This window comes from Perissodus microlepis, chromosome 15, assembly GCF_051167445.1.
Source record: "Perissodus microlepis isolate ML-2025 ecotype Zambia chromosome 15, ASM5116744v1, whole genome shotgun sequence".
NCBI lineage: Eukaryota > Metazoa > Chordata > Actinopteri > Cichliformes > Cichlidae > Perissodus > Perissodus microlepis.
In genome coordinates, this window is record NC_140475.1 from 6,022,937 (window position 1) to 6,049,681 (window position 26,745).

The 26,745-nt window shown below is 41.4% G+C and overlaps 1 protein-coding gene across 2 annotated transcripts in view; it reads right to left on the reverse strand.

Moving 5' to 3' along the window:
- The window catches only part of ino80 (INO80 complex ATPase subunit), a 39,876-nt gene extending 13,131 nt beyond the window's left edge, over positions 1–26,745 (reverse strand). Inside the window, exons 1-27 of one of the 2 annotated variants that reach the window (XM_084952346.1) lie at positions 26,461–26,745; positions 25,170–25,229; positions 24,596–24,788; positions 24,050–24,201; positions 23,859–23,926; positions 23,570–23,716; positions 22,938–23,058; positions 22,599–22,804; positions 22,453–22,506; positions 22,094–22,297; positions 21,765–21,969; positions 20,312–20,379; positions 20,007–20,228; positions 19,581–19,661; positions 19,051–19,146; positions 18,071–18,130; positions 17,833–17,975; positions 17,056–17,140; positions 16,850–16,967; positions 16,604–16,689; positions 14,045–14,212; positions 12,949–13,082; positions 12,498–12,565; positions 11,965–12,058; positions 11,376–11,592; positions 8,917–9,057; positions 8,104–8,329 (exon numbers count right to left, since the gene is read on the reverse strand). In XM_084952346.1, coding sequence (XP_084808472.1) covers positions 8,104–8,329; positions 8,917–9,057; positions 11,376–11,592; positions 11,965–12,058; positions 12,498–12,565; positions 12,949–13,082; positions 14,045–14,212; positions 16,604–16,689; positions 16,850–16,967; positions 17,056–17,140; positions 17,833–17,975; positions 18,071–18,130; positions 19,051–19,146; positions 19,581–19,661; positions 20,007–20,228; positions 20,312–20,379; positions 21,765–21,969; positions 22,094–22,297; positions 22,453–22,506; positions 22,599–22,804; positions 22,938–23,058; positions 23,570–23,716; positions 23,859–23,926; positions 24,050–24,201; positions 24,596–24,747 — 3,316 coding nt within the window. In that variant the 5' untranslated portion in view covers positions 24,748–24,788; positions 25,170–25,229; positions 26,461–26,745. Of the gene's footprint in view, positions 1–8,103; positions 8,330–8,916; positions 9,058–11,375; positions 11,593–11,964; positions 12,059–12,497; positions 12,566–12,948; positions 13,083–14,044; positions 14,213–16,603; positions 16,690–16,849; positions 16,968–17,055; positions 17,141–17,832; positions 17,976–18,070; positions 18,131–19,050; positions 19,147–19,580; positions 19,662–20,006; positions 20,229–20,311; positions 20,380–21,764; positions 21,970–22,093; positions 22,298–22,452; positions 22,507–22,598; positions 22,805–22,937; positions 23,059–23,569; positions 23,717–23,858; positions 23,927–24,043; positions 24,202–24,595; positions 24,789–25,169; positions 25,230–26,460 lie in introns of both variants that reach the window. The other variant, XM_084952345.1, reaches the window with a different exon arrangement.

The following is a 26,745-nucleotide window of genomic DNA, read 5'->3' on the forward strand; positions in this document are numbered from 1 at the left end:
ATTTACACTCCATTTTAAACAAAAGCACAAAAGGTGAACAAACAGGCCTGGCAGTTGGCCACGTTTCTGTTGATACCACATCAGGTATTCGCTGGCCTTCAAATGATTTACTGACAAGAGCAATGGAAAAGAGGGGGGTGTTCTGACCCTGGGTCTGCTGCTGAAGTGGTTTCCTCGATGTCCAGCTGATGAGGAATTAACGTCATCTGACACAATGGTAGAATAAGGAAAAAGCTGTGCCTGCATTCGACCCTGTAACAGGCACACGATGGTGTTTGACCGAGAGGTCGTGGCCCTGAGTGGGAAGAACCTAAGGCCAGGTCCAGGGTCAGGGGACAGGGTCAGGTCAGGATTACAAGAGAGTCCCTATGGGAGAGTGAGGCTTGACCATCTTACATAAGAGGTGGACTCCTGTCCCCCAAGCCCTTTTGTGCACTGCAAACCTGGGCTTATAAATATTTCCCAGTGTTATTTCTTCACTTTGCTTCGGCCATTAATTCAAAACACATTCTCCAAAAAGCAAAAAACAGACTGGGATACCTTCAAAAAGAATAGCCTCCTGGAACATATTTGAAACATGCAAAAAAAAAAAAATTGAAACATACACCTGTGTTAAAATGTACCACAGACCCACAATCTCAAATAGATCTTTTTTTTAAGGAGACCTTTCTATGCTAATTTGTACTTGGACTGAACCCTGACCTGTGACCTTTTAGTATAACCTTCTGAAAAAATGTCAGGCCTGGCAGAGGTGTTAAAGAGGAACTAATAGAACAGATGAATAGGTGAAATGCTCTGGGGAAGTATTGGAGAGCTCACCTACAGGTCACTGTCGAGTGGTGTCAGCCTGTCAAATACATCCAGTCCTGGCCTCACTCGCACTCACAACCTACAGCTCCTGGGAATACGCTGGCAAAATTTGTTTTGGATTAAATTCATACATGTCTTTAATTTCGCTTGTTGTATTTTTCTTCTGGACAGCTGAAAAGCTGAAAAAGGTTCATGTTTTCTGAGGCGTGTAGCTTTTTTGTCAAGTATCCTGTATTTTTTTCCATTTGCAGAAAAGAGGATTATGCAAAGGTTTGTGTGTTGACCGGTCAAAAAGTTGGCTTGAACATGAAAGAGTGAGACCACAGTGGAGTTTGCCACGTAGAGGAAGAAGTGCAAAATATCAAATATCAAAGAATCACGTAGGAGAAACGCAGACAATGGCTGCAGTGAATAGTTTTGTTTTAAACAGTTTCACTCCACTGCTAAGAATTTCATTGTATAACATGACTACCGTCTCCTTTGCAGCTAGAGCAAGCTTAAAGACGATCAACAGCACTTGCATAAATAAGAGTAGCCCACATTACTGGTTTTTCCATGTATGGCGTATATAGCAACATGTAAATGTGGGTCTGCAAAGCTCTACGTAGCACCTACGCACTACTAACGCAGTATCACGCCATTACAATAAACAAAGAAGTTCACCAACAACACCTGGAACCAGCTCAACTGAAAGGAAGGTCTTATAAAGAGACATTTTAAAGAAGGAGACATGGAAAAAAAAAATCTATAGGAGACAAAAAAACCAAGTCACACTGGAAAGCATGTGAGCCAACCGTGCTTTTGCTACACCCACAGTTTCAGCTTTGTAGAGGGCGCATCTAGTCATTATAGAAGAAAAGATGTATGTGTACTGCATGTTTTCACAGTTTATCATACAGGCTGAATTAGAATGGTACTTGTTCAGTGCTCTGGTAGAAAGAAGCTGATAGTTACTGCACTGCTGGCTGAGCTGTTAAAAAGCTGTAATGTTATGAAGCTTTGCACATGCATGGTGTGTGTAATGGGTTTAGCTGAACATTTTAAATATACAGCTGTTATGCCCTGATATTAGGTACGCTCTCTCCTTATTCAGACAGAGGCTTCGAAATACCCAAATAGCTGCTTGGGGGCATTACCAAGATGGCTGCCAAAGGGCAAGACTTGCTAGAAAGATTTGGTTAGCAGGATGAGCGTTTTATCTCCTGTCATTATGTAAAATTAAAGATGTAACAGGGATCTACATTTAGTAAATGACATGCGTTCTTCCACATTAGTATCTTTTCTCGTTATATTGTAAATACAAAAGAGAAAACACCTACAATGAATTGAGCTAACTCACAAAATATTGAAAAATTGTGAAATGACATAGGAAATGCTTTAAGGAGGATAATGAATGGCTTAAATAATACACCTATAGCTAAAGGCATTAAAGAACAACTGAAGCAGATTCGATGTGGCACTTTATTTACTCTAAAATAGGCAGTTTTGCATTGCTGTGGTTCCATTCGGTTTGTACAAAGAGCCCAGTGCACCGCAAACCATGAGATACACAATGTACCCTTCCGTGAAAGGCCTGTAATTGGCCTTGGCGTCAAGAAAGTGAATGGACTGAGAAAGTAAAAGACAAGAGAGGCAGGCATGCAGCAGATTAGACATGCAGAACAGAAAAAAAGAGGTCCAGACAGAGAGGGACAGACGGAGAGGAAAGGGGGTCTGTGGTGGCTCCGGCTACAGCGCAGCTGGATTAGCCTGGTGGTGGCGGCGGTGATGTTGTGGCTGAGATCAGACAGGGCCTCCCGGCCGCAGGTGCCAGTCTAACCAGAGCCGCTGCTCAGTCAAGGGCACTGACTAACACTTGCGGGCCACGCTGCCAACCACCCAGGCGCAAAACCACCACTTGGCAGAGACACAAATACTCATATAAGACAACACTGCTAAACCCCTGCTACTGATCTGTTTCTGTTTAGCAGATTATATTTAAGCCTCCAGACTCCAGTGTCATGTTTTAAGACAGGTTAAAAGCCCCTATCTGAGGATTTTTCTGGCCAAAGAGGACTAAATGTTGCATGTACTTAAACTAAGTCTTGAATGGCATTAACAGGCAATGAGAAAATCCCATATTAAACAGTTGGATACTATTATTCTTGTATACAGAGACGTGTCAGTCACAATAATCCTTTTGTTTATGACTGGATTATGAGGTAGACCATTAATAGCGAAGCTGCTCTGCTCCTTAAGAAAGCAACCTTCTGGTGTTTGATGACACCGGTGACCATGATACAGCATTTGGTAGTTGCTTATCAGCATAACTTGATCATCACCATATTGAATTCTGAGTTGCACTCATGCACAGAGAAATTATTAACACAAAGACAATAAAAAAGGAAAGAAAGAAAGGCAAGCAAGAAAACAGGCAGAAAAAAATTGTCCCACAGCAATGTGGCTTATAGAGAGGTTGCCGAGTTCAAAGCATTTAGTACTGTATTGAGAAAACCCCAGTTTCATATTGCTGCTATACTCTATAAAAGGGAAGCCAAGAAAATGAATAATTACAATTTGGGAGGAATTGGTGGTCTGTCTCATTCCAATGTAACACTTATGCTTACATTATAAGCTACATGTGGTGGCAATGAAATGCAGGACCACTGCCCTTAAGCGTGAGCAAACTGGATATAGTAACTACGCATGTACCATGAATTATGGACGGTTTGGAGGAATTTAAATGAAAAGGTCGATACAGCTAAAAAAAAACAGTGTGTTGGCTCGAAAGAGTCACTAAAATTCATTGACATAGCAACAGCAATATTATGTAGCTGATTGCAAACAAAGAGATCGTGTCCAAATATGTTGTGGTGTGTAGATCAAATTGTGGAGTAAAACTGAAAGGAAAAAAAAAAAAAAGGGGGGGGGGCACAAAACAACTTTAAAATCATGGCCTGACAGGGATGAGGACTGCGATAAGACCACACCCCAAAACACGAGCAAATCCCATGTGGTGTCACACCACTCTGCCGTTGCTATGGATACACATATCAAGCTTCACCACCTGCCCTGCCCCCCTTTCACAGCACCCCCCTCCTCGCCACCACCACCCGCTTCAATCCAATCCAGTCTAACAGAGGTATTCACCCAGCCAGGCCCTCCCCATCTCCTTCATGCTTACCGCCTGCTGGCAGATTAAGCTGCACTCCCTTGTCCCTCCTCACACCCCCATTCTACTACATCCACTGTAGCACCCTCCAGCAGCCTCTCCATCCTTCCCTCCTCCACTTCTACACTCACCCTCCCACCCCACGATACACACCCTCTCTCGCTCGCCCCTTCCCTCCCCCTGCTGTCTGTCCCCCGACGTTGTAATCCAATCCCTGCAGGGCCAGAGCCAGGGGTCTGACATGGTCCTGACCCAATTAGAGGCCTGCTGCCAGCTAATTAACCCCGGCCCAGCCCTGGTGCCTGGCGCCTGATACTCCCAAACCAACTATGGCGCTAATTTCATTAATACGCCGCTACAATCTTCTATGCTGTCCTCTGTTTCCTTCCCCTCTGCTGCTGTTGTCTGCCAAAGCCAAGTGGGGAGCTTCCCTGAACACGGAGGGAAGTGAGCCAGATGTGATGAAGAACAGCGATTTTGCAGAGAAGGAGTTAGTAAAGGAAGATGGATGGATGGTTATGTGAGAAAGAGAGACAGATGGGAGGCCACAGAACAGGTCGAATCAACGATCGAACCAAGCACCAGCCCCTCACTGTACAATGATACATTACACTGGGCAATCAATAAGTCAATGAGCAACACTTGTTCAGCACCGCTGATGATGGAAATATTAGCCTGACACTACTTTGCTGCTTCTGCATATATTGACAAAAATCAGAGTGAAACTTAATTTTCTTACAGCGACAGCATCAGTACAGCTAAGAGCCAGATGCCAGTGGGAGGATTTGAAAGCTAGGAAGTGAGAAGCCCGACAGAAAACAGGAGAATTTAGTGAAGATTTACAACCCCCCCAAACAAAGTCTGTCTGCATCCAGAAAGCAGCATCTCTGCTCTGGAGCCTGAAAGAGAGTCATTAAAAAAAAGAAAAAAAGAACATGAATTCCCTTAAAAGAAAAAAATATGCTTGCACAACTAAGTGTGGCTGAGTCTGAGCGATGGAGGAGCATATATGGAACATGTTCACACATACACCACCGCCTCCCCTCAAACATGCAAGAGGAACGCTTCTTTTGGTTCTCTAGGAGTCGTTAAAGCAGCGGAAGAGACAGACAGTCTGATGAAGACTCCCAAGTTTCGCTGGGGAACCTCACCGCACCACACCACAGCAGCCCACTCTGAACTCTGTCATTAAGACAGATTACTGCTAGTTACCCTTGGCTGGCATTGACTCAGAACTTACCACAGATCAAAGCACAAAGATTACTTGGCTTCCATGTTTAAAGATCCCAGCATAGAAAAATAATGTGGCTAATGTCTCCCCCTTCAGTCTATACTGGATTTTTTTTTTTTTAAATTTGCTCTTTCTTGTGGACACATTTATAGCCATAAATTGGACTAGGAAATCACAATCCCTTTACACACTTGGCTGTATGTTTTGTTTTTCATTGCTAGCAAAAAAAAAAAAAAAAAAAAGCTGAATTCCACAGACGGACACCGGTGCCAGCTTAATGCAGATTAAAAGGGGCAGAGTCAGACGGTGATGTGGTGAGGCTGGCAGTCTGTGTTGTTTTGTGCCTGTCTATCAGAGGGCCGGGGAAGCTTCCTGCCATTTTGGTGGAGAGCAGAGTTTCTTTGAAGGGACAGGAAGGCAGAACTGCATTTCCCACAGCCTAATGTGAACGGCAGGGCCAGAACTTTACTGATGGATATGGAAGCACACGCAGACAGACTCCTGTGTGCTTTCTAATGCAGCTAAAAAAACAAACAAACACAAAAAAACAACAACAACCAAAAAAAACAGCTCCACAAGCTGCCAACCATCTCCTTCAGAGATTCCTTCACGGCAGCAACAGTCGTTTAACAGTACACAATAAAGCTAGAAAAAGAGTTAAAGAGTCGGTGCTATAGTGAGAAGCCCGTTATTTTGTGGAGTGGCTGCTTCTAATTAATGCGAGGGAGACAGAGGCCACACAGACAGCAAGGAAAGCTATTTCTGTGGAACTGAAAGTTTCTTTTAAACTTCAAATCTGTCTCCATTTGAATTTTTTTTTTTTTTTTTAAATTGAGTGGTTGCGAGGAGTAGAATTTTCACAAAGCAAACTAAACTAATTTGGCAAGAAAACAAGCCCAGAATTTCTCTGTAACTAGAGTCCAATCTTCTTTTTCTGCCATGTCTCTGTGGAGAAGACAGTGTGGCTGCTTGGGCTTCATTTTTGAGCTGATAATACATGTTGCTTTCTTTCAGAGACATACAGAAGTATCGTGTCATCATCGGTGTTAACACTTTTAACATGTAATTAATTCTCTCTCTTTTTTCCTTCAAAGAAATAATACAATTACAATGACATCAAAACAAATAAACAAACAAACAAAAAATAATCTACGGTCCAAAATGTTACAGCCCATTGTTTTTTCCTCCTCTATGGCCTGATTCCTAATAAGTCCTCTGATTAGATTCCTCCATCGATATCAGTGGGCAGCTGTACTCACGCCATGGCGCTCAAAACAAACAGTTATTCAGCTCTGCCATTTGTTCTAAAGGTGTGGGGCTGGGAGTGCGGAGGAGACGGAGGGTGGGAAACTTCAGCTGAGCTACTGTACATATCTGAGCCTTGATGTGGCAACAATGTGTTCAGCGGAGGACGGGTGCCTGAGTGTTGGGTCACTTCCTTCCTACTGAGGCTGAGAAAGAAGTGGGAGACCAGACGGACTGAGAGCCCGTGGCCAGATACTGATTTCAGCCCAGCGCACCGTCCTGTCTGTTAGTGAAGGAGAGACAGAGGTAAAAGCTTGTCCCCCTGAGCGTGGGAGAGTGTGTGCGGAGGGCTGAGAGACACCTCGGTCCCCGTGTGAGCACCGCACACGTCCCTGAATGGGCTCGACTGTACAGAAACAACACACATATACACACACTCACTCGCACACAGGCAGACCATCTATTAGTGTTACCTAACTGAGCACTTGAACAATGACCAGTAGCTAAACTTCCTCGCTTTGTCTGCCTCCATATAACTTCACAAGAGCTTTCAGGCTGTTCTCACACAGACACACAAATACTTGTTTTGTTTCTCACTTTTACACAGAAACGCTCTCACAAGCACATGTATACACAGGAGCTTAAAAAAAGGACTAAGCTTTATTATTATTTATCTGACAGGATCTAAAGGACCTATTATGATTTTTAGAGAAGCTGTTGTTTTACAGTGCACCTCAGAAAGTACTAAAGGTCGTTAAATGAGCGCACTGCAGGCTTATCAAACAAGGTATCCAGTGTCCGCTGCGCTGGGACAATTTGACAAAACAGTCATCATAATCCATAACAGAGTTTATCAGAGACCCCTTCATTAGGTCACTGAGAACGGATGTGCTTTCTGTAAGAAGGTAGCGGCCTCTCTCACCTTAGACATCCATCAGTCATCTGAAGCCTGGTGGTGAATCACCTTTCAGTGTGCTGCAGCTAACCCTTTGCTCAACAAGCCAATCTTTTCTGATAAAGGCCTGCTAAGCCATAAATTCACTTGGACAACCCCCCCCAAAAAAAACAAAACAAAACACAATCTTTCCATTGAATCTCATAATTCAATGGAAATTGCTGGTATGTGTTGTGAACCTCTGCAGAAGCCCTTTATCTCAGCAGTTCCCTGAGAAGTCACTGTGTGACCTACAGGTAGAGATAGTGGAGGGTGATGTTGCTTGCCCTGCCCTCCTGACCCAGGACTAAGATCTATGGATTCTCCCACGGGCCTCTATTACTCACTATTCTATAAAAGAGGATATCCACTATTTACTGTTATTGGTCACCTCTGTGTGGAGCTAAACTTACCTCATTTACTGCCCTAAACAAGCTCTGTATCTCTCTCCACATAAGCAAACTTTCTTCAGATTAGCTGCCCCTTGAACAGCCATTGCTGTTACATGCTACATCTAATACATCTATTTGTTAGACTGCAAATTGTGGGACATTTACTTATGGGATTTGAAAGCCTAGTGTGAAAAGCTGCGCATGAGACCAGGGGAACTCATTTGAATGTTCAGTAGTAACACTCCAAAGTAAAGGAGAAATGGCCCCTCACACACACACACACACACACACACACACACACACACACACACACACACACACACACACTGACAGGACTTACCAGGTATCCGTATAAAGGACCATCCATGGCGGGGATAGAGGGCCATCACACCCCCAGGGCATTGTGGGTGAAAGGCATTAGCCCTCACACGCCATTCTGATGCCAGTTCAGGAGAGCCGTACAGGAAACACTGTTTAAAGATCGTGCCTCCTCCGCTGCGTGTCACCTGCCACTTGTATTCAGCACTGCGGTCGTTACAATAGTGCTCCATGGGTACTGCTGTCACCTTGGAAACAAAAGATAGCATTGCATGATGGATAGAAACAACATTTTACGATGGCAAAGCACAAATACTGTACGCTGACATAGGCTCGGTTTTTAAGACTTCTTTTTTTTTTTTAACAAACTGATAACTTTGCTCCAGAGAGATTCAAGCTGTAGATGGAGAGATGTCGATGCATGCAGTCCTGGTTTCACTGAATCAGCAACTTCTGCATCTGCGTATGTTTGTGTGTGTAGGGGGAGGAGAAGGTGAGAGGGGCAAGAGGAAGCTGAACAACTACTGAATAACCTGAGCAAGAAGCCCTTTTTTTGGAGACTCCGTTTGTTTTAAGTGCAGCTGGGAGTCACAGTGTTGACCTCCTGTACCCCAACCACACACAGTCATACAAACATTTCACAGATAAGAGCTTCTCATTGTTAAAAAGCCACAAAAGCATTGTTCACAGCGCTTCCCTCTTCCATTTCCATGACCACCCAAATGCTTAGCTGTTTTAAGCGCGCCAGCACACAACCCTGACTGTCATCACACACAGACAGGCAGGACTTGCAAGTGTGTCCTCCTCAGTCTGTTTGTTGTTCTTAAACACATACCCTGGGTGTGGCGGCTAGCAGGAACTTAGGTGGCAGCGTGGGCTGGCAGGATCGGATTGTAAAGGTGCCCAATTTTCTGCAGTGGACCTTTACATCTGTGTGCCCCACCACGCCGGGCCTGGAGGCCGTGAACACCAAATCCTGAAAAGCATATACAGAAATCACCACGATGAATCAATGATTTTGTTTAAGCAGAAAAGAGAGGAACTGCAAACAGAAGTAAACAAAGTAGGATCATACAAAGCTCACTGAGTTCAGTGCTCATCGTTTTATAAGCTGTTCTCACATTATATTTAAGTTTATCTGGCTTTTATCCAAAGACATTACATAACATTTCAACTTAAGGCTGAAATTGCTATGTGAAATGTAAGATTACTGCAGCCTATATGGTTTAAACTCCACATGTCACAGCATGTGGACATCAGGATAAAACACTGTGGTAAACACAAACATTCATTTGGAACAAAGTATAGTAGAGTATTACAGAATGGTAGGTTTTTAAAGTAATATGGTAATGTCTGCTTTTGTGTGACGTGTGTGAGATTATGGCTACACAGTGCCATCTAATGGCAGACAAAAAAATAAATAAATCAACTATCAGTGTCAGACCAACTCAGGCAGTGCTTAGCAACTACAATTTTTTCTTCAATTTCTTTGTTGAAGGCCATAATGCTTTGTGTGTGTTTCACAAAAGCAATGCACCAAGGAAGATGTTAGTTTTTCAAACCCAGCAAGAACAGATTATTTTCACATTGAGCACTGAAAGCTTCATCCTCTTTGAACATACAGGAGGATGTTACGATTGTTAGCAGATTGCAGTTTAGACAAAAAAAAAAAAATACAGTTTAAAAATGTGCTGACAATATGCAAAAATCATATCAGCACATCTTTATCGTTGTGGAACATAATTATGATGTCAGATACAAACAAAAGCAGAGTTTCATAAGGTAGATATGGATGACATTAAGAGAAAGACAACATGCTGTTTGTATATTACGACTGTTTCAGCACTGAGATGGAACAGAGATGGAGTGAGAGTGAAACAGAGGGACAGACAGCCAATCCAATGCTCCCCCACAGCTTTCTGGGTATAATAGTGCGCGTCTTGGTTCTCTCGGTTTTCTCAATTCCTTGATAGAAGCAAAAGGAAAGCTGAAAGCAATACTGGCCACGCTGTCAAGTACACAGCCAGAGAGAGATGAGCCAAGCAGAAAGAAGTGCCACTGTGTGCCAGCTCCATGCAGTTTTAAAAGAAAAATGAGGAGTTAAAAGAAGTTGGCAAGAACTGCGGGAGTGAGTCATTTCTACAAGTAGGAGTTTGGGGTCAGCGTGGTCATAAGCACACATACAGTAAAAACTCTCCAGGTGTCTGCGAGTTTCTATTCCTTGCTCATATTTGAAGTTGCATCTAATATTCTTATTCTCATATGTTGAGAAGCTCCAGGGGGGAACCTAAGATGCTAGACAGCTGCCTAACCCAGCATGATGAGGCCGGGAAAGGAAGAGGAGGATGGAATTACCCCCGGCAGCATTTACTCCTGAGTATTTTCCACCCAACAAGTTAAGCTAGAATTGGTGGAAGAGTGGAAATGTGATACAGAAAGTATCTGCCAATGGCTAGAAGTTTGCAGAGTGAAATCTTGATGATTTTTTTTAGGCTTTTCAGTTAAGCAGATAAGTGAAGGAGCAGGAATGTTAAGCAGAGACAGTGTAGAGCTTTTATTATTATTATTTTTTACTGTTCTTTGTATTTGAACTGGCATTGCACCACTTCTGTACTAACAATAAGATTTACATATTGCCAAATAATACAAAGGAAAAAAATGTCGAAGCAATAATGTGCTGTCTCAGCAGTACCCATGAAACTATTTGCGTGTAGAGAAAAGGCTTTGCTGTATGTGTTACATTTATCATCTTTACCGACGAACATTACACATCACTAATCATATTTTGCCATAAAACACCAGCAACACACTGGTCATGTATACTAATCCACACAGACAGACCTCACAACCAGCTAAAAGTCTGTACTAAAAGCAGATCAATATGTTTTAATTATTAATACAAGACTTTGTATATATATTTTTGAAATGGTGTTTAATGATTTGAGGAGATTTCCTGTACACATCTGATGTAAGAGTGAAGCTAGATGGTGTGCTGCGGGGTCGTAGAAACATATACCAGGAGGGAAATCGACATTAATGGGTCACAGGGCTACAAAGGGATTAGGTTCCACATTGCATCCCTGTGGACGGAGAGGAAGCTTGGGGCAGAGAGCATGATGTGTGGCCAAACACCGGCTGATGCTCTGGAGAGAATTTCAGCACTGTCAGCAGGACATGGATCCTTTACTGGCGTTTCTCATTTCTGCCACACATTAATGTGTACTGCAGATGGCTACTCAGGAATTTCTTGCGTATAGCTTGCCATCAGCATGCATGCACCTTGATGTTTCTTACCTGCAAAACAGGACTGTTGTGCATGTTGGGGAAGGAAATGGGTCTGTTCAGCCACAGAATCAGGTCCTTGCGAGACAGACACTTAATCCCTTGCTGTAACTTTCCTCTGCAAGCCTCCCCGTCTCCGGCTTCCTCCTGGCCCTGTTCTTCAAGGTCGAACAGGCGCTGATGATGGAGCCGGTATGCAGCTTTCAGAGACAGAAAAAGGGCTAACCACCTGTAAAGGCAGGAAATGAAGACTCAAGTTACAAATGGGAAAAAAAAAATGTAGAAATGGGTTTAAGTGATACATAAGCTCAGCCTCAATTAAGGTGGATTTACAACTTTTCAACGTTTAAAATTGGACTACAGTAATTTTGCTTACCCCCTTTGGCTTTAAGGCAACCCACTGTTTAAGCCAACTTAATTCCCAAATCTTCACAAACAGAAGGATTTAACAGCAGGTGGATGGGGCTATGCTTAAGATGACCATATAAGGTCACATAAGGTCATATATATCCACTCTCACTGATATCTTACTTAGCTAAGAGTAAAAATATCCGTCTGAAACAGAGCATTTAGAGCAGTCTAAAGCCTATTTGATGCCTACCTTACTAAGGTGCCTTGGAGGATAAGACTGGACAATTCAGCTGGTGACACGTCAATGAAACGCAAGAAGGAGAAACAGCTTCCTTTGTCATCACCTGAAAATGGCAAAAAAAAATATTAAAATATTTGAAACATGACACTAAAGAAATCAAAAAAGGAGAAAATGTTAAGCATGGATTAATGGAAGTCAGGGATTAACCACTTTTGATTGATGGAGGCAAACACAGGTATTTAAAATGCCCCCTGTGCCTGTTTTTCTGACAATATTGCTGATTAAAAATAGCTGAACTGTGTTTCAGGTCTTCACCACACTGACTGAACATGTAGCCAACACCAAACTGGTGTGACAACAGGTTACCATCAGCCACTGCCATCATAAGTATCATTTTATTATCAGTGCATCCCTAATGGAAACATCAAATTAAGAAGACAGAAACTGAGGTTTGGATGTCAGGTCACGTCACAGGAGAAAACCAACTCCTGGTTTGAGCAAGAACTATCTGTATTCTAGCTGAGAGCTTGACGTGTGCTCACCTTTCCTGTGAAAGAGAGACTGCTGTATGTGATTCGGGGAGAAGGGAGACAGCAGCACTTGAAGTAATCTGAGGACGACGTGGAGAGAAAGACCAGGTTACACCAAAGTTTTAAAAAAAGAAAAAAAAAGGAGGGATAGCAGACCTGAACCTAAATTTGACATGATCATCTGATCTCAGTCCAACCCACACAAATTCTTATTTTCCTATCTATAATTGGGATAATAACCACTTGTGAGCCCCAAAGTCAGCTTATGTCCACAAGGCTGAATATTTGTTGAAGAAAAAAAAAAAACAGACAGTTTTCAAAGTGTTTACACAGTAATTTCAAATGTAAACGTAACCCTAAAACACTGTTAACAGAAACTCTGACAGACTGTCTATTATTGGATTAAGTGAATATTAGTGAAGATTACGTGATCCTGTGAATGTCTCTGTGTGTAAGAACTCACTTTTTCCTGGTCTGATTGTGCGTGTGAATGAGGCCATGACGGTAGAGGAACTTGCACATGACGTAGGGCTTGAGGGACATGTGGAAAGGTGAGCGGGTCTCCTGACGCTCAAACAAGTCAGGGTGGTTGCAGAGCTACGCACAAACATACGCACAGTTGGAGTTCAGGAATCAGCATGTTTGTTTTGTGCAGCCAAGTCATTGTTCGGATCAGACTAACATTCTCAACAAATGGTAAATGGACTGGTTCTACTAGCACTTCTACTCTACTTAAGCAATTAAACTGCTTTATACAACATATCTCTTTCACCAATTTCACACAAACACACGTTTAAGAGCTTCCTACCCAATAGTCACACATTCACACTCTGCAGAACGCATCAGCAGTTCAGTATTTTGCCCAAGGACACTTTGGCATGCAGGTTGGAGCAGCCAGCCACCTTCTGATTAGCAGATGACCTGCTCTACCTCCTGAGCCACAGGCAACCAAAATATGAGAATTAATATAATTTGTTTTTTAAACCCACTATACCTTAATAATAACTAAATAGGTTATGTTTACATCAGTGCTTGTCTGTTTTAGTGCCAAAAAGTAACAGGCCAATTTTCAGCGGCTGGAGCAGCATTACGGTGCTGATTTCACAATTACTTTAACAATCCTGTCACGAGCACATACACCAGGGAACTGCTTAAGGTCCAAGGCTTTTAAAGGGCCCCTAAAGAACAATTTGTGATGGCATCTATGTAAAAATGGCCCCCTTTCTCTATGAATTATGCAATTTAGGTCATACTAAATAAAAGATTTGGTCTATTTTGTATATTTTGGTCATATCAGACAGAAAAGAAGATTACCTAGGGTCTGCTCATTGCACAATGACTTTGTGATTGGCAATTCGTTTGTATTGTTATGTGCTGTGTGATGTAACCAATTTATTGTTCAAACATCCAAACATATGCGTATCCATAGTCTTATTTATCGTTCTTGAATATCTAGTTATTTGCTGAGCGTATAGGTCTCTTCAAGCGCCCTTCTAGTTTTCATACATTTTTAGCATTGAATACCATAAAGACAATAAAATATGGATCAGAGCTCATACCTTTCTAAACTGCATGACCAGATTCATGAGGGAGGAGGTGGTGCTGTGAGCCTGCTGGGCCGTGCCCATCGAGGACTGCAGCAGATCCTCGATAGAGATCTTGTTTCTCAGAGCCTGGTAGAGCAACCTTTGCCGGGAGGTCAGCTGACAGTAGGTCAGGATCTCAATCTGAAGAAGGTAAGGAGAGTTCAAACATTAAAAAAAGAAATATAAGTCACATAACATACATGCAGAATAATGCCTTATTAAAACTGTGCTGCAGAATCATTGTTCTCAAGGAAGGATGCTTCATCATGTGTAGTTCAAATTAACTTTACATTGTCCCCTCCCCTTTGGTCAGCCGAACAAAATGGTTTTGATTTTTCTGAGTCAGCATTACTATCCCATTAGAACACACACAGTGTTTTCCTGTGAGCTTAGCCCAAACTGTTATGTGAGTATGGACTTCATGCCATTTGCCCAACAGTCTTTAAACAAACATTCAAATCTCTGGTTTTATCTTGTGCCACGCTTTGATGAAAGCCGTGAAACCCAACGGTAACAATCCATAAAACCATACCGTGAACCACCAGTGAACTTTCCTGGTTAGTATTGGCTTTCAGTGTTCTGACAAAACAAAGAGGAACCAGCGGAGAGCGGAGAAATGAGGGAAGTGGGCTGGCAGGACTACATGTGGGTGCAAAGGAAAGTGAAAAAGACAGATGTGGGGGAGTGGTGAACTCTGCCATTCCTCGAGACTCCCACAGAGCATGAGCGACTGCGTGTGTGCGTGTGTGACCTCGGGTCCAACATCTGTCAGGAGGATCTGCCAGCACAAGCATCACTCATACCTTCATTACAATACTTTCTCTGTCAATGAGGTGTACAGAGAGACAGATGGAGGAAGGCTCCATGTTTAACCAGGAGAGGTGACAAGCATGGCTTCTTACTGACACAATATGGTCCTGCATTATAGCTGAGAACTGCTGTATAAAATGCAATTACATACAGATTTGTTTTTCCCCAGCAGGCCTGCATGCTCTAATCCTCTCTCTCTCTTTTCAATTCATAAACCAAGTTTTTCATGAAAAAGTCCTCTATTAAAAGACTATGTTTTGCTTCCCTTGTTTATGAGACACATGATGAAAGTTTCAGATAATAAAGTATAAACTCTGCTATCTGAACGTTAGGGTTCAAAAAATTATTGCGTTTCAGTTACAGTGTTTTTGTATTCTTGGCTCCACCCACCTGCGGTTCAAACCTTCAGTTTGTGGGATGCAGCCAATCAGAAGAAAAATAGCTTGTTTCACACAGTGGATGAACTCTGGAGAGGCTCCAACAGCCAATATAAAGTAACTAAGTTTTGATTTAAGGTCTGAATCAAACAAAGCTATTGTATTGACCATACATGGCTTCTGAACTTTTTAGGCAGGCAAAGATGTTAATCTGGGTGGTGAGAAGAAATGTGGAGGGACTGTACTAAAGCACATCACTGTGCCTGAATACTGAACTGCCGGCTATTGGGATGAATCGATGTAACTCATGGAGGAAATTCATCATTGCTGTTTGAATCTAGGTTGTATCAATATACTATTCCATCATCAGCTGCAGCAGCAGAGGTGATTCTGTTGTTGTAGTGGTAAATGATGTGGATAATTAATGCATCGAGACCGTCCACTGCACCACATCTCTAACGTTTGTTTCATTCATTGACACATGGACAGATACAGAAATCTTCACCAACTAATACCACAACACCTGCATTTATTCTAGCTTTAAGCTCCTTTATTGCATCATATTAGATTTCATTTATTGAGATCTACGGGCTGCTGTCACACTGTCATTTCCCAACATTTGGGATACAGTGGTCCCTCGCTTGTTTCGCAGATTTTTTCCCCCGCAATTTTGCATACTTTTTTTTTTTTTTTTTTTAAACAGCGCATTGTGTTCTGCATCCTGATCGGCTGTAGACCATTTTCAATCAATCATCTCTGTGCCGTGTCTCCTGTCCGGTACAGAATGCGTTCAGTTTGTCAAATTTACATAAATCTTCGATCGCTAGCAATGTGACTCTGAGTGCTGTACAGTATCTTTGTAACTTTTCTCCCCAACAAACAACAATGTCGACGAAACATTTTGGACTGTCAAAGGTGCCTTTGGTTTGATTCTATACTATACTGGACTTATTTTTCTATGAAGGTTTGAACTTTGTGTTTAAACAAGAGACAAAAGTGTGAAAATGTTCATGCCTGTCTGAGAAAAGTGTATAAAGTGTGTAGTGAGGGGTTTTACAGCCTTAATAATAATTGTAAAAAATAAAGTTGGCTACTTCACGGATTTCACCTATCGTGGGTTATTTTTAGAACGTAACTACTGCGATAAAGGAGGGACCACTGTAAATCAAATATTTCTTATACTATCTTAGCAGAGTATAGGGATTAAAATATGGAGAGGGAATGTGGCATAACAGGAAGGATGCCACTTGGGGGGAAGAAACCCATCTTTTTTTGCCCTTAGGAAAAGTGAAAAATGAGATTGTCGTGTCACCCTTAATTGTTAATACACCCTTGGTTCTTCTACCTTGTCTGAGAGTTCATTTTCCACATCCTTCTTGATTCTGCGCAGCATAAAAGGCTTCAGGATCATATGCAATCTGGATAGTTGGTCTAAAAAACAACAACAAAAAAAATTATGTTTACTTACAAATCATATCACATGCAAATAGAGCCAGGATAGAAGGACAGTGTTGGTACACCTATTTTCAAATAAGCTAAAAAGCATACATATAAAATATGGGGGAAAAATAGTAGCCTTTGCTGTACTCACTCTCATCGATGGCAGACTTGTTTTCAGCATGGCTCTCTATGTCCTTGGAGAACCACTCGTTAAACTCTTCATGGGAATCGAACAACGTAGGCATGATGAAATGCAGCAGGGCCCACAGCTGAGAGGAAAACATGCAGTCTCTTACAGTTCTGCCCGGATGACCACACACTTGCCAACACACACACATACACACAGACGTCGCTCACCTCAGCCATTGTGTTCTGAATGGGCGTCCCGGTTAGCAGAAGTCTGTTCCGACACTGGAACTGCAGGAGGATTTTCCACCGAACGCTGAAAAAGCACAGAAACCAGGACCGTCACCTGCTGTGACAGCTACAGATGTTTATCATCTGCATTTAACACTTCATTTAATGTAATCACTGGATGTACTACATTTTTTGGGATTATCGCTTGTGTGTGGCTGTACGTTTGGCCAGTCTATTGATTTTGGCTGGTCTCCAGTAGGAGCCGAGAAATGACACATACTAGTGAAACCGTAGAGACCGGTTACTGTATTTTTCCAGACATTTTTGTTGATTTACCAAATGATTTAAAGAACAGTTTCCCTTGCTCTGCATATTTTAGCTGATTTATTACAAACTTTTTTCACTTGCATTTCTCAAGACACTTATCCAAAGCACGCAGGGCTTTATTTGTTCAGACAAAAAACAAGAAAACTCACAAATGGCCACAGCATTCTGTGCAAGTTAGAACTGCTGGGACTAGAAAAGAGTCATTTATTTTACAACACTTGTGTTTTGGCCAGAATGACATTATAATTGGTTAGTAAAGTTGTTAAAAGGCCGGTCTGCATTTAAAACATCTTAATAATGTTTGTATGCTCAGGCTAGTTATTGAATTGCCAAAGAAGGGTAAGATAAAATCTTTAAATACAAAGTCTGATAAATCAGATATCACGCATCAACACATGAACCTGTGACCCTGTGATCACAAATATCAATGCCACCAAGATAACGCTTTACCTTGTGCTGCTTTTCAGTGCCTGGGCTTCATCTAGAACCATGTACTGCCACTTGACCCTCTGAAAGTACTTGACATCTTGGACCACCAGCTGGTAGCTCGTGATGACCACGTGAAAAGGTGCATTTTGCGTGTAAAGGGTTTTCTGTGTGACAAAACACAGCGTTAAGAGTTAAAAGGATAAAAAGTGCTGAGTTTACTGGCTGCAAAATGTACGGTGATGTATCCTTCAATGTTTACCTGGCTCCAAAATTTCCGAATCACTTTCCGATCGTGAGGATTTCCCCAGTATGGTAACACCTATGGGACATATCAGTAACACTGTTCTGTCAGAAAACCTTCATAGATCAAAATAATCCCCATGTGAACATGTTTAATGTAAAAAGAAAAAAGAAGAAGAAGCAAAAAAACAAAACCCTACAGTTAAGACTGAGCAATGCTGGAAAAACAGAGCCACAGTGATGTTCTCAGAGAAAATGTCTAGGCATAACATCGCACATGAATCACTGCCCCACTTGTTGAGATATAGAATGCGATGTGAAAAGATTTACACATCATTACCATTACATCGCTCAACGCAAGCCGCTTTCCCATTGTTTTCAGTCAGTCTTGCTTTGAATGTTCAGGAAGCTTATCTTCAAATTGTGTAATGGGGTCTTTTCACACCTCATTAGCAAAACAAACTGCAATTGATTTATTTCCAAACTGGCTGAGAAAATGGGCAAAGCTGAATGTCGTACACAACAAAGAGTCATGTTTATCACTGACTGTGTGTGTGTGTGTGTGTGTGTGTGTGTGTGTGTGTGTGTGTGTGTGTGTGTGTGTGTGTGTGTGTGTGTGTGTGTTCAAGCATAGCTGACATATTGATGCATTTGATAATATTTTCGCTACGCACAGTCTTTCAAGAGCCAGTTATGGCATGCAAAATGATTTTTTTTGAGAAGTACCACTCAACAAAAATAAAAACAGCTATGTAGTTATGTGTCAATGCGAACAGTGCTACAATACTGCCCCCTAATGGACAGCTCTAGATAACATTTCATCTGGTAACCTGCGCTTACTCTCAGAATGTCAAAACTAACAAACCACTGCATTAAGAAGCGGAGAGAGAAATGCATTGGCGGAAGAACAACAGAAATGACGAATCAGCAGTTCCTTTGGACGTGCTTCTGCAGATGTTTCAGTGTGTGTGTGCTCGCTTAGCCACGGTGGGTTCTCACCTTGAATTTTGGCACAAAGCGGGTGAACTCCTGATGCCAGTTGTTGAGTGTAGAAGCTGGAGAGATGATCAGGAATGGACCCCAGATGTTATCTCTCTGTTGCAGGAACAGAAAAGCAAATACAATGTCAACCACCGCAACAGGTGGTCTGCTGTGCTTGTGTGAGCAGCACCCAGAAAACAGGAAGTCCTGGAGGGCCTGAGAAGCCCACAGCATGCACCTTCCTGCCAACGACAGTTGACTGAAAAGCTCGCATTTCCACCTTTGGGGTTGTGAGACTAAAAAATGTAAAGAGCTGGCAAATCAGCTCTTCAGAGGAGTGAAGTCATATGACTAATTCATTGAAATGTTCCAGCACCTGCAAAAAGCCAGAAACTGGGGACCCTTTAAAGGATGCAGGTGCAAATAGGCTGCCTTTTAGATGTTTTATCACAAGTCGAAAACAATGGTGGAGTCAACTGAATATTCCGCAATGTGTTTTGGAAGAGTGTGGTGAATGAAACCTTTTGGCCCCCCGTCCTCTCTCTCACCTCTGCTAAGTGTGCCAACAAAGCGATACTCTGAACTGTCTTTCCCAGTCCCATTTCATCTGCCAAGATTCCATTGATTCCCTGTGGAAATGAAGAGCAAAAGAGAAAAGGGAAGAAGAATTAAATCACTCAGTGGGGAGGAAAAAAAAATATTAGAAAACATCCTAAAACTGTACACATGTTGACCAAAAACAATGCTAACGAGCACTGAATCATGTTAGTGTTGTTACACTAGAGATTCATAAATTTTCTTAACCAAAACACTAATAAAGATTTCTTTTATACTGTTGGCCATTAAAAACTGCCCATTTCAAAGTAATGAAAACAAACTAAAGGAATACTGAGAGTTTCAGAAAAGCACAGCATAAGTCAGAAAAAAACAATAAAAAAAATAAAAAATAAATAAAAAATAACAGACATGTGTACCTGTTCATAAAGGTTAGCCAGCCAGTTCATGCCTTTGAGTTGGTAGCCCTTGAGTTTTCCGTTGAAGATGGTGGGCTGAGGAATGTCTTCATCTGCACGGATGGATGGGTTTGAAAGGCTGTAGCTTTCTCCAAACCCAGAGCCGGCTCCTGTGGACAAGCTGCCAGCTGCATGCAGGGACGCACTGCGACTGTCTTTAGCCTCTTCATCGAACATTCGCGTCTAAAGGAGGAGATTTGGACATTACCGCCAGTTGCGCTGTGTGAATTAGGGCATCTAATAAAGGATGTGCGTGAATTGCTCACTCTCTCCTGATGAATCTGGTAGGCCTCTTGGGCATTCCTCAAGGCCTGGGATTTGTAGTATTCGCTATCTGCAATCACATACCATCATCTTGTGCATAAATGCATTGCAAACCATTTAAATGTAATATTTCTTCTGACAGAGTATATAGTCAAAACACAGCTAGTCTAAACTGAAATTCTTACTAATGTATTACCACAATTCTTTATACTTAATCAAATGAACTGCAAATTATCATCATTAGTAAACGGTATAATGACAACAATCATGATAAAAACAGAAAGTACACACTCTTTAAATGTTAACGTTTTTGCCTTAAAATCTTGCAAATGTACAAAACACGACATGTTACACTGTCGTTATCGATTTACCGAAAAAGCAAAATGCAGACGAATTGAGTAGAAAAAAATAAGTACATACTTAATCCCCATGAATTAGCAGGAGAAATGCACTTGTTTACCTGATCATCAGCACATGTGTTCAACAGCAGACATTTTGGGAGTTTGCTGGCCTGGAGCATTCATGTGTGTGTTAACTTAATGTGTTAATTCAACCCAATGCCAGACCCAAGACCTATATCTCAGGCTCTGCAGGCCTCAGTTAGTATGCCAAATGTTAACATTTGTGACAGTACAATTAGAAAAAGACTCGTGCAACGGTGATGATTTGGGCTTGCTCTACAGTGACAGGACCTGGGCACCTTGCAGTCATTGAGTCAACCATGACTCAATGACTGCAAGCTGTATGCCAAAGTATTCTAGAGTCAAATATTAGGCCATCTGTCCAACAGCTAAAAACTGGCCCAAACTGAGTCACGCAACATGACACTGATCACAAGCACAGCCACAAATTTATGACAGAATGACTGAAAAAGAAAAGAATCACAGTGTTGCAATAGCCGAGTCAAAGGCCAGGCCTAACCATGACCCAAATGCTGTGATAGAATACCTACAAATCTAAATGATCCATAAAGAAGACTGGACCAAAATCATTCCACAGTGACATGAGAGACTGATGAAGTCACTCATTGCTTCACTAAGTTATTGCTACTAAGGGCGGTTCTACAAGATCCTGAATCAAGGGTGTTCTTACTTTTCCACACAACGCTTTTGCATTTTGACTTAGGTTTTGTTAAATACATAATGACAGTGTAACACATCATGTGCTTCGGTTCATTTGAGGTTAATTTTAAGACCTACTGAGGACTAGATCATTTTTATCATGCTTGTGAATAGATGGTGAGTGTACTTTTGTTTTACCATTGTAGAGGAAGAAAAAAAAATCTAATCTACAAGTAGAAGATTAGACAGGAAACAAACAGAAATGAGTTTCGTCCCATTTAATTTCACACTGTTATAGTTGATGAAGGGAGTCAATATATATATAAATTTCAGCCATCAACGATGACTACTAATTTCTTCTGTAATACATTAAACTCGATTGAGTCGTTCATACCATAGTCCTCTTGTCCCATGTTGACCATTACTCCTCCTCCAATGTCTATCTGTCTCTGGGCTGCAGTGTCTTCAAGTTTTCTCAGAATTTCCTCCTGTGCTGCATCTCCACCTGGAGCCCCCACGCTAGCTTTACCACTCATAAAATGAGCATACAGCTCCGTCTGGGTAATGAGAAAATTCAGTTTGCGCTGCTGACGCTTGGCCTGAGAGAGTCAAAAAAAAAAAAAAAAAAAACCCAGGGAGAAAAATGTATCTATATTTAGGATTTTCAAAAAACGTGTAATGGCAAATTAAAAATGTCTCCATAATAACTTCCTTGTCACAGACCTCTCTCATTTCTTCATCAAGTTTACGTTGCTCCAGGGCTTCCTTCTCGGCTCTCTTTCTGTGCTCCTTTTCCACCTTGTCATATTTTTTCCAGTAGAGCATCATCTCCTTGGTAAGACGCCGGGCACGGGGTAATGTTTCTTTACAGTTCTTCTGAGCCTGAATAGCTGCACGCCGGACCTCTCGCATGCACTGGTGAGCCAGCTAAGAGGACATGAATCACACGTTAAAAGTTACTTTTGCAATATACAGACATGGAGAGTTACCAACACGCTGAACACATGTGTGCAAAACCAAAAACATTTAACAAAATGCTTTAAATGTACCTAACCATACAGTGCTGTGTACACTTTACTCACCTTTTTTGCATTGGTTAATACCAGATTCTTAGCAGAAGTCTTCTGCTTGAAGGACTGAAAAAAGTAGAAATGGGACAGTTGGCATTAGAAAATGTTGGAAAAATGGGACCAACATCAAAACAAAACTGACTCTTTGCTTAACTAACCTTGGGGATTTCTTTTTTGGCAATGGTGAGCCAGACTTTGCGTCGGCGAGCATTCAGCTGCTCGACGGTGAGATGTTTTTTCTTCACCATGGGCAGCGGAGCATCATGGGAAAACTTAGCAAATATTTTGGTGACGAAGGGACGCTCCTCATCCACAAATTCTCCCTCTCCCCGTTTCTTCTTCTTCTTTACTTTTTTTAGTTTGGCTACAAAAAAAAGGAAAGACATTTAAATGAAAAGGTAGATCTTGTTTGCAGTTTTAAAATATGTTTTTTTTTTTCTTGTTTGTTTTTGTTTCCCTTAAAGGCACTGACACTGGCATGCCTTTTTTCTTCTTACCCTTAAATTTCTTTTCATCTTTGATTTTCTTTTTCTTTGGACCCAGCAGATGGCGTTGTTGCTCATAGAAGGGATCATGAGTAGATAAGAGTCCCGTGCTGTAGTACTGATATTGGTGAAGCTGAGCAAACACAAACACACAGAGGAGCATGATACATCTTAATTAATATGTCTGAAGAACTTTGTTGTAGGTGATGAGGCTCTGAATTGGCTGATTTTCATTTTTTTAAAGTAAATGTCTTGTCCTGTACTTCTTTATTTAGTGGGGTTCCCCAAGGTACTATTTTGAGTCCCCACTTATATATTATCCCTGAGCAAATTGTGCATGGCCATGCCATTGATTTCACCCAATTATATATTTCACCACCTGTTCTGGCACCAGAGCTACATCCTGCATTATGTTCCGACTCTCTGAGAGGGGATTTCCAACACATTTCGACAGCTAAATGACGCTAAACCAGAAGAAATTATGAGAAACCACTATGAATCAAGCACAAGCAGTGTTATTTGCTCTTTTTGTTTTGTAGCACTTATTGATTAAGAACTTAATTAAGAAGCTTATTATTACAATGACATTAAATTGACACGAAGTATTAGCAATTAGTGTTCTTTATTTATGTGTGTATTTGTACCTCCCGGTCAGAGTAGAAGTTGCTCTGATGCTGCCTCGTGTAACGATGGAGCCTCAGCATGTCATGTAGTTCTTCCCGAGACATGCTGAAGTTAGCGTCATCTGAGTCTGTATCTGAGTCTGTGGTGTCATCACTCAACAAGATACTCTACATGAGAAAAAAAGTAGGTACAGGCATGGTTAAAAGAAGCTGAGAGCATGTGACACACAAACGTATCCTATGAGAAAGGAGGTAGCTATAAAACTAAAATTCTTCAGATATGGAGGTCAGTATTAGCCAGTGTAAATACCTTCAGCCATTTCCTGTTCTTCTTCAGCTTAGAAAAATTGTAAAGGCTTGTTTTATTTGCCTTTTGGTCTGTGAAACAAACAAAAAAGAAACAACACAGGATAAATATGCATGAAAAGATTCATTAAACCAATGAGTGTGGATGTGTAGCAACATGTCACTAACACATTTCTCAATACATCTTACCTTTACCTTGCAGAAGTACTCCATTAAGCGGCTTGCCATCTGCCAATCCATCTCCTTGATCACACGACTCATTCTTTATTGTCAAAGCCGTATCATGAGTGGTGGCATCCAGGGATATCCCTGGCTCCAGTCCATCCTCGCTGTCATCGCTATCATCACTACAAGAGAAATGTATGGCCGTAAGCTCAACATTTACATCCTATTTGTATATTATCTGTTCTCTTCTTAGACAGTGTAATGTAAAGCAGATGACAAGAGGTGCAATCAGCCATGCAAAACATCTAAATTTGTATACATGTATGTATGTGTGTGTGTGTGTATATATATATATATATATATATATATATATATATATATATATATATATATATGTATGTATGTATGTATGTATGTATGTATGTATGTATGTGTATATATATATATATACAGTTTCATTTTGATAAGATGGGAAGATTGCTGCAAAACACTTTGTTTTTTTTATAGTTGGCCAAAACAAACCTTAGCCTGGAAGCAACAAGTGAATGCCCACTATCAGCACCTCTTTTTCTGTACCTGGTTATGTCTCTGTTGAAGATAGCAGCGGTTTGACGCAAAAAACTGTCCAACTTCAGGGATCTTTCTAAGCGCTGCAGGTAGAGAGGTTTGGCTAGGCTGGAGGCCCCTGATACCCCAACCTCCAGCTGGCCACCCTGCCCTGACGCCATACACCACAGACCACCTCTGCCCAGCAGGGCAGGACCTTTTACTGAAGAGAGCAGTATGGAAGAAATAGATGTGCAAATGGCACAAGGTAAGAATGAGCAGTACAGGAAAGTTACAGCTATGTGAAGAAAAACATTTTAATGTTATACACCTAAAGTGTTCACCTAAAGAGTAAAAATGGTCCAGACTAAAAGGAACTTTACATTGCTTCATTTTCTCAGCTAATCTGGTATAATGGGAGATAATCTCCAAGTATGTTTAAAGATTTCATAATTACTGCCTACATTTTTTTTGTCAAGGTCAGAAAAAAGGCACTTACACCAAAAACAAAATACTTGCCTCCAAATGCACAGATATGAAGTATGATACTGTCCATTCTACAAAATGTTTATTCTATTATTTTATTTTATTTTAATGGACATACCTTCTCAATAATGGATGGCATTGATTTTCGATTCCAACACTAATGATCAAGATGAAAAGCCTACAAAATAAGAAATGCAGTCACACACTGACAATTAAATGGCAAAAACAAAAGCTTTTATTAGAAGCTCATTTTACAGTGCTGTACTAACAGTGTTTATAAACGTGATTTCAAAACGACAAAGGAAAAGTTAGTTTATTTGAACATCTCTATGGGTTTAAAGTAAAAATAATTTGCTCCCATGTTTCAGTATAAATACGTCGTACACTAAATTGTGCTTTGAATTCAATTTTGAGAATTTATTTTAGTTTATTTTCAATAAAAAATAAGTTATGATACGTTATAATCAGCCATATATTATGTTTGATAGTGTGTCTAAGTAATCTTGGTAATCATTTTCAGTCCTTGCAGTTTATTAAAAAATAAAATTAAACTTTAGGTATAGTGTAATTAATTAAGCGTTATTATGCATTAGGTCCTTATGAAGAGTCAGGTGGTTGTTTTGAGAGTTTCCATGCTAAAGTTAACTCAGCTGTCCACAACAATACCCATAAACAACACTATGGTATTTATTCACTTGACTTTCTGTGAGTTCATTTCCTCAAATGTAGCAGGCTGCAAGGGACTAAAGTTTAAAAATAAATACTTTTTTAAATAGCATTGCTATCACGTCGTTACGTTGTGCTTTGGTGGATAGCAAAACCAAGCTAGTGTTAGCCAGGGCTTGCTAGCTAACCTTCAGCAATACTGTAGCTTCAAAGCTAACGACCGTTAGCTGTCAGCAAAAGCAGCATTGCCTCGGATCAGTGACAGTAAAGAGGCTCAATGTGCTGCTACAGACGCTCACTGACGGCTTTGCCCACGCCAGTTCAATTAGGTAGCACAGGTAGTTTTACTATAGCTAGCCTCTCCTTGCTATCTTTGTAACTTAGCGTATCATTAACGTTAGCTAGTTAGCTTATCAAATACTAAGGCGTTTTGACACCTTCGTCCTCTCACACCATTAATATGAAGTATTTAAATCGGCCCTGTCTCTTTAAGGCCACCACCTCCCTGCCTAAACAATGTATTAAGATATGAAATCGGTTTAATGACAACTCTTTAGCTTTCTTGCTGTCACCATGCAGCGACAGCTAGGGCCTCCGCCCGCGCCTCTTGGACCCTCGTTTCGGATACGAGCCGCGGCTCGGTTGCTTGGCGCACGCATGATCCCCATCTTTTAATTCTTTCTCCCTCCCGGCCATCTTCCCCATTGCTCCTTCGCCATAACAACCACCGCGGAGTCTCTCACCTCGGCCCCGTGTCCGCCTTTCAGTCTCTCTCGTCGCTGCTGCCGACTCTCGGTTCTCTGACTCCAAAATGGCGGTTTGAGACGCCGAGCGAGTCTGTGAGCTTTGAGTCGGCAGCAACAGCGGAGAGGCGGCCACTTTCTGTTACTGAGAGAGCAGAGACACGACGCCATGGCGAAGGTACAGCAAGGAGCAGGCATTTTAATCAATCCCAGAGAGAAGGACGCCAACCTATCCACGTCTCCTAGGACATGACCATGACAAAATTTTCACCTGTATATTTCGCT